The 6,337-nt window shown below is 49.7% G+C and overlaps 5 protein-coding genes across 5 annotated transcripts; 1 reads left to right on the top strand and 4 right to left on the bottom strand.

Annotated features, from left to right (window-relative positions):
• LACBIDRAFT_306723 (uncharacterized protein) lies at positions 1 to 777 on the bottom strand (the record flags this gene model as incomplete). Its single annotated transcript, XM_001891066.1, has 4 exons — positions 1 to 282; positions 333 to 375; positions 428 to 594; positions 646 to 777. Coding segments are annotated over 4 exons (624 nt in total), but the record flags the coding sequence as incomplete, so codon positions are not given.
• An 837-nt stretch (positions 778 to 1,614) lies between these two features.
• On the top strand, positions 1,615 to 2,292 carry HFO16210 (histone H4). The gene is made up of 4 exons (XM_001891067.1): positions 1,615 to 1,737; positions 1,793 to 1,850; positions 1,911 to 2,061; positions 2,115 to 2,292. Exons 1-4 carry the CDS (start codon positions 1,711 to 1,713, stop codon positions 2,188 to 2,190), a joined length of 312 nt encoding a protein of 103 aa, XP_001891102.1. The 5' UTR covers positions 1,615 to 1,710; the 3' UTR covers positions 2,191 to 2,292.
• A 239-nt stretch (positions 2,293 to 2,531) lies between these two features.
• On the bottom strand, positions 2,532 to 3,204 carry LACBIDRAFT_306721 (uncharacterized protein; the record flags this gene model as incomplete). Its single annotated transcript, XM_001891065.1, has 6 exons — positions 2,532 to 2,766; positions 2,861 to 2,885; positions 2,945 to 2,974; positions 3,032 to 3,063; positions 3,116 to 3,131; positions 3,189 to 3,204. 6 exons carry the CDS (start codon positions 3,202 to 3,204, stop codon positions 2,532 to 2,534), a joined length of 354 nt encoding a protein of 117 aa, XP_001891100.1.
• A 1,220-nt stretch (positions 3,205 to 4,424) lies between these two features.
• LACBIDRAFT_306719 (uncharacterized protein) lies at positions 4,425 to 4,850 on the bottom strand (the record flags this gene model as incomplete). The annotated part of the gene is made up of 1 exon (XM_001891064.1): positions 4,425 to 4,850. One exon carries the CDS (start codon positions 4,848 to 4,850, stop codon positions 4,425 to 4,427), a length of 426 nt encoding a protein of 141 aa, XP_001891099.1.
• Positions 4,851 to 5,763: 913 nt separating this feature from the next.
• LACBIDRAFT_306718 (uncharacterized protein) lies at positions 5,764 to 6,045 on the bottom strand (the record flags this gene model as incomplete). The annotated part of the gene is made up of 2 exons (XM_001891063.1): positions 5,764 to 5,844; positions 5,899 to 6,045. 2 exons carry the CDS (start codon positions 6,043 to 6,045, stop codon positions 5,764 to 5,766), a joined length of 228 nt encoding a protein of 75 aa, XP_001891098.1.
• Between the last annotated feature and the right edge of the window lie 292 nt (positions 6,046 to 6,337).

Here is a 6,337-nt window from a genome sequence, read left to right as displayed (position 1 = left end):
TTTGATGAAGTCATGCAAGAGTTGGGATATTTCGTGACTCCCGACGACCTTGTTGCTGATCTCGCTCTCCCTGTTGCGTAAGGGAAGGCGGACGACGGAGCCAGTGAACTCCTTTCCTTGCCAATCGCTAGGTAAAAGTGAGTCAAAGGTCGTTAGATGACCTTGGTACGTTGAAGGGTTTGCGGAAAGTTCGATCTTGACGCCCCCCGAACGGGCAAAGTTGTGCTGGGGATCTAAAATGGCGAGGTATGGGCCAGACATGATTTGAGGGTAATCCGTGATCTGCAGTCAACGTGAGCAACTGCTATGAACGCGGATTTGGAGAAGCATACGTGGTAGACGGAACGGAAGCCAATCCCATACTTTCCGATCTTGCTATATATCCTGGTCAGCATATGTTGCACATCAGATATGGAAGGGATCATACGACGTATCCATTTTCTTCGAAGATCTGTGGATGTTCTGCAATGCTTCCCAATCCTCCTCCTGAAACATCGCGTCATTAAAGGCGAGCAAGGCTGGTCCTTGCGTCGGTTTTAGTCTTGGGTGATGAATGTGGTCGGTCGCGTGGGTACGATGATCTAGGACGAATATCTTGATTCCATCCGTCAATGAGAGCGTAGGGAAGACATTTGTGAATCACACCTGTTTTGATGCACGAGCATCATCTGAATTTTGTAATAACTCTCTTAGCAGCCCAACCGAAAATGGGTAGCTACCAAGGATAGCTCGTACCGCGGCGCATGGATCGACGTTCTCTCCAAAGCTCGATGACATGCTGAAAGTGCGGGTAAGCGTGAATGTTAGACAACCAGAGGGGTCACGTACTTATAAGAGGTTCTTTTCCTCGTGTCTTCCTCGTGTTATACCTGATGGTCAAACAGAAGTATTAGTGTGTGAATGGAGTAAGCCAATGACGATGTCGGTCAACGTCCTCCTTTAAATTTCGGACATGAGTAAATCCAACATCTGAAGGGGCTAATAACTCACCTGGGGTGTATTTCAACTATGTTAACAATCAGGATCAGAGGGTGGTGCAGAAGACAAGAGCATCTTGCACTGCGCACGCGCTTATAAATCGATCCAGTGATTCTCCCGCTTAATCCGCCCTCGTGTGGGCAGGGCGCCTAAATACAATAACACAATGACCGTGATTATTGTTCCCAGAACAAAGTCTCTTAGAACAGCATAATAATAAGCGAGGCATGTATGACGGAAAGAAAGGACTCAGAACATACCTGCGTTGACTCGGAAAGTCTCTATCTTGATGATTGAGGTGACCGTCAGAAACTGAGAAAGTGATGCTTGCTTCTCAAAGTGACCACAGTGGTTCTCCCGCGCTTCTACGAGATTCAGATGAATCAAGCCTCAGAAATGCCTAAAGTTGGGCGTTGCAGAAAATTTTGACATTCCAAGGCGGTTAAGTTTTTCGGGAGCCGTAGCTGTAATTTCTGCAACTCTGTTGCTTGGCCGATATAAGTATAGTGATGGGAAGAAGAAATAAAAGCCAGTCAATCTGAGTCGTTCGTGGTTCAGCGTGATAAGGCGCGTCAACAAGCCATAACAGACGCGAAACAAAGATAATTACGATCAACGAACGGCTCTCTCTTCCTTACCACCATCATCTCCACTGACCTTCAGCGCCAGTCCTCGTCACTGCCACTGACACCGACCTTCACATCCCCAACAACACTTTAACACGCACGCAACATGTCTGGACGCGGAAAAGGTGGCAAGGTGAGCTCAAAATGCAAAGTAGACGGTATTCAGCTATTGACGCATTCTTGCCCAGGGTCTCGGCAAAGGTGGTGCTAAACGTCACCGTAAGATTCTTCGCGACAACATCCAAGGTGCGTCAATGCCACCATGTCCTTTCATACAACCTCACTTACACCCTGTATACCACCCAGGTATCACGAAGCCCGCTATCCGTCGTCTCGCTCGCCGTGGTGGTGTAAAGCGTATTTCTGGTCTCATCTACGAGGAAACCCGTGGTGTCCTCAAGATCTTCCTTGAGAACGTTATCCGGGACTCCGTTACCTACACTGAGCACGCTAAGCGGTACGCGGCCTTCTTGTCCTCCTGTCTTTCCCCGCTGATTTGGGATACTGCAGGAAAACTGTCACGGCTCTCGACGTCGTCTACGCCCTCAAGCGTTCTGGTCGTACCCTCTACGGATTTGGTGCTTAGACTCGTGTACTATTGCTTCACTATACATTGCCCGCTCTACGATTATATTCTCGACATGTACTACCATCTGAATGCCTATAAACTATGTTATGATACTCCCAACAAGCATAGCGAGTGAAAGACAGTTGGAGGCGGTAGTGGGGCAGCCAGGACTAAGCCCCTTCCAAAGCACCGTTTGACCCCCAAATTCTGTCGGAGCCGCGAGTTAGAGACCCCCGAAAGGCCCAGTCAAATTTGTATTCAGTTTGAGCATATTTACACAGGTCCTCTATAAGCCTTAAACCGTCCTAAACTCGGCACGTAGAGTAGCAGTGGTCAAGGTTTCCCCGCCAGGCTAATAATCACCTCTGAACAAAGGTCTTCATCACCCTGCACCTACTCCGACTAAATCCTCGAAGGAACAGCGGGGAGCTCTGGCGAGAAGAGCACCAGTGGCTGTCCGCAGGCTCGTAAGAAGGATTCCAGGGGTCCCGTGAATCATGTGGGCGTGGCTTGGGGTGATTGGGTGTTGTGTCGTGCACGGGCCACTGAAAGTGACATGGGAGCCGGGGAAGGCGATATGACTCGTTAAATGCACTGGGGAGAAAATGACGTCGTCAGTATAAACGGGCAAATAGAGGTGGTGGATGTAACCCAAAGTCAGAATTCGGCAGGAAGTCACGCTACTCACTGGTGTATCAGGTGAACTGGTTGAACTTGACGTGAAAGCCAACGCGTAAGTTCATCCTACGAGAATGAGAAGACTGTGTTGCACTTGCAGCAACCAATATTCGGCGTTGTCGACCTAAAATCCAAGGGTTAACATCTGCCTGAACTCAAGCATACTGCAAACCACACGTACCATTGCCATCCACGCCCAGGAGAACGATATACCTGTTAAAAAGCTGTTTACCGCAACAAAAAAAAAGGTCAAGAACAACCGCACGATGTCAAGTAAAAATCTAAAGAGCACGCATAATGATAAGTATGCAGGAAAACAAACACGAGAGGAGACGTACCAGGTACATCCTGCATACCAACCCCACTTCCAGTGCATGCCTACAACTCAAGCAAATGAAAACTGAAAAAAAGCCACCACGAAAGTGACAAGTCGGAAAAAATTGTGGGATCTCATCCCAACCAACATGCAAATCTTCAACCACACACACTCTCGAAGCCTAAAAGGCCACCCCCGCCACGGTGCTAGCCCACAAGAGGACATACCACCCCAACGCTCACCCAACCCCGCTCCTTTTGGTCCCCCTATTCGTCACGACAACTACTAAGGGAGAACCGTCCCATCAATAACCCTCCTTCACCCCACCCGTCTTAGCATGGGATAGCATGAGCGATCAACCCAGTTAACGTGGACTTCGACCCGTCACCCACACTCCCAGCAGCGTCTCGCGCAAGGCGTACAGGGCCCACTCACCACCTGATCACTCAGAAAGACACCATCCTCGTTTTCTTGTCCGTGCGCTAAACCGCAACCAAAAAGTCCCTCGAGCAGAACCTCGCCGCGCGTGTTCCCCATTCGCCTTTGCGTCCCCAAAGAGCAAGCAAAGCAGTCAATCTGGATCCAACCCCCCGCTGACCTCGAGAACGCATCTCTGCTACAACAGGTATCCGTTACCGGAACCCCTTTCCCGTAGGAGTCATAGCTTCAGCAAGGGGAGGGTGGACCAACATGCCATGGCCACCATGAAGGGCTTAGGCATGAGTAGAGGAAGCACGGGCGCGGGTCATCGGTGCCATACGTCGAAGGAAATGGCGTATAACAGGAGTAGCGTGTAGAAAACCGAAGAAAAGTGCATTCAAGAGCGTCTAGGGTGGGTCTTCGTTTCGTGCTGAATAACAACGCTTGGAGGAGGCTCGGAGCCGGCCCAGAGGTCTAGGTGGCCTAAGCCTTGATACGCCGGCTACCCACAACGAAATGGTCAGGAGAGAATATGATGTGGAGTTGAGTTACTAGCTGTAGTGAGCAGTCATGGTCAGCCTTCTTGTGTGAGAAGGGTTGAAATTGGGGGCGTGCGTGATGTTGCTGGAAGAAAGTCAATTACTGATTAGAAGCGGATGAGTTTACTTACCAGCTGGCTTAGTACAACCTCCACAGATCTCTCAAACGCCGTGAGACAAGTGCCCCGCTTTCCTGTGTGTCCCTTTTCCCCAACCTACGTTCCCTCGCTTCTGGGTCCCCTAACACATCGCCGCCGAAGCCATGCAGATTTCAACGCGCTCGCCGACGCTTCTGGACTTCACCTGCACCATTGTGTTGTCCCCAGAGGGTAACACGAGATAATACAGTAGCCCACGGCACTTGAACGCTGCGGAAATGGTGCCGGGATTTGAGCGAACTCAGAGGTAAATTGGACTGTGAGATCTTGTGCGGAAGCTTGTTTATAGAAGGGCCTATGCTTCCTCTTGGAAGCGTGTGTAAAAAGGAAGAACTGAGCGCGAAGTAGCATAGGGCGAATGGGACCTTGAAGAGGTCTGTATGGGGCCCGTGGACACACAACAAGGAGTGTGCGTAACTTGCTCCGTCTTTCCTCCAAATCCAAATGATCCCGCGACGCCTCTCTGGTGCCCCTCCCGCCGCTGCGACGATGGATCACACGTATTTCCGGCATCGCCTTCCCTCTCCACCTACACAGAAAGGAAATGTACAGCAGGGGGCCAAACATCTTGCGAGGATGCAAGGAGAACCTGGTGCAATTTCCTGTACGGGAACTGCCATAGGAGATCGGGGTCCCGAGGCAACACAGACGGTGATTTGTACGTGGTCGCGAACGGTGAGTCGGAAGAAACACGTTCCGAAGAAGCGATGAAGAAAGGAGGAAGGACATCATGGCAGCGAAGAGCTCCTTGGTCAACGCGCGCGCAAAGTTCAGCCATCACACGCCTTCACGGATTGCTACTACAACCGAGAGGAGATAGCGCGTCTCCTTCAAGCAGAGGAGAGATGTGACACGGTCATAAAGAACTTAGGGTTAGATGACACTCTTTCGAGTGGCATGGTGGCTAGAGGCAGCGGGGGTCGAGGAGAAGGTTGAAAACGCGGTTGGAAGGGGTGCCTGGAGCGAAGGGCGGGAAAGGCGGGTTTACTCGTCAGAATGCGAATGAGAGGAGGGTTGGTGGAGGTGTTCAACGTTGGACCCTGTGTTGACCTTCATTGTTGAAAATACAAGAAAACCAAATTGAACCACATTGTAACAATTACATTTCAACAAAGAATAGCAACTCAAGGGGGGTCAGATCCACCGATCGCCATTGTCATAAGCCACTCAAGCCACCTCCATATGGACATAAGCCACTTGTACTAGTACTTAAGCCACCTCCAGACACCGCACATGAACCTGTCTGATAGCTCATTCCTTCAATCGTCCATCTTGCTGATATGTCTAATTTGCCTGGCAGCTCCAAAGCCTTAGTCCTATGTTCAGACTCGACACATGTGCACTTTTAGTCTGCTGAACTGGGTATGTTCAAAGACTCTCTGTATCATTGCAACTGTACTTAGTGTAGTTACAGAGAAGACCATTTAATGGTAAAATCACAAAAATTGGATTTTATACAGTTAATTTCATTTCACCTGTATCATAGCATCACACACATGAGGTTGGCCTGCCACATGAACGTGCTTTGATTCCGGATGGGTGGGGCCAGGTTCACAGGCCGCTGAGCAACATCATCATCAGAGTCAACATCAATGACAGGGGGCGGGTTACTGGCAATACGAGCTGAACTGCATGGGGGGTTATCAGTCTTGGTTGATGGATTGGATGGCTGCGATTGAGTAGCCTGGAGAGTCGAGGCAGAAGGTAAAAGGGAAAATGAGGGTTCCGACGGTGTGGACGGTGTGGATGGAGGGCTGTGCATGGAAATATACTCTGTAGTGCTATTAGCCTGCTTGAACAAAAAGTGTTAGCGCATTTGTCTCATAAAAAGAAAAAGTTTCTCACCTGGTCATCATTGGAGCTTGAGTCACTTGAGAACAACTGAGAGGACCTGTGGCCTTGCAAGTTGCCATGACCTTCGCTTTTCCAATCGAGTCTGCAAGTTGAACCAAGGGGGGTACACAATTTTAATTTAATATATCATGCTGATTTTTTTCATAAGGCCACTATGGCAGGACTAACTAACCAGCGTGCAAATAAATTACCATATATAG

The sequence above is a fragment of the Laccaria bicolor genome, genomic scaffold (assembly GCF_000143565.1).
Source record: "Laccaria bicolor S238N-H82 LACBIscaffold_325 genomic scaffold, whole genome shotgun sequence".
NCBI lineage: Eukaryota > Fungi > Basidiomycota > Agaricomycetes > Agaricales > Hydnangiaceae > Laccaria > Laccaria bicolor.
The sequence above is the reverse complement of the archived record's forward strand: the minus strand, read 5'-3'. Positions and strand labels throughout refer to the sequence as shown.

Excerpts from the sequence above, each read along its gene's own strand:
- HFO16210 (XM_001891067.1), top strand. The coding sequence starts at position 1,711 with ATGTCTGGACGCGGAAAAGGTGGCAAG. Across the intron at positions 1,851-1,910 it reads TCTTCGCGACAACATCCAAG|GTATCACGAAGCCCGCTATC; the intron begins GTGCGTCAATGC and ends TATACCACCCAG. Across the intron at positions 2,062-2,114 it reads TACACTGAGCACGCTAAGCG|GAAAACTGTCACGGCTCTCG; the intron begins GTACGCGGCCTT and ends GGGATACTGCAG.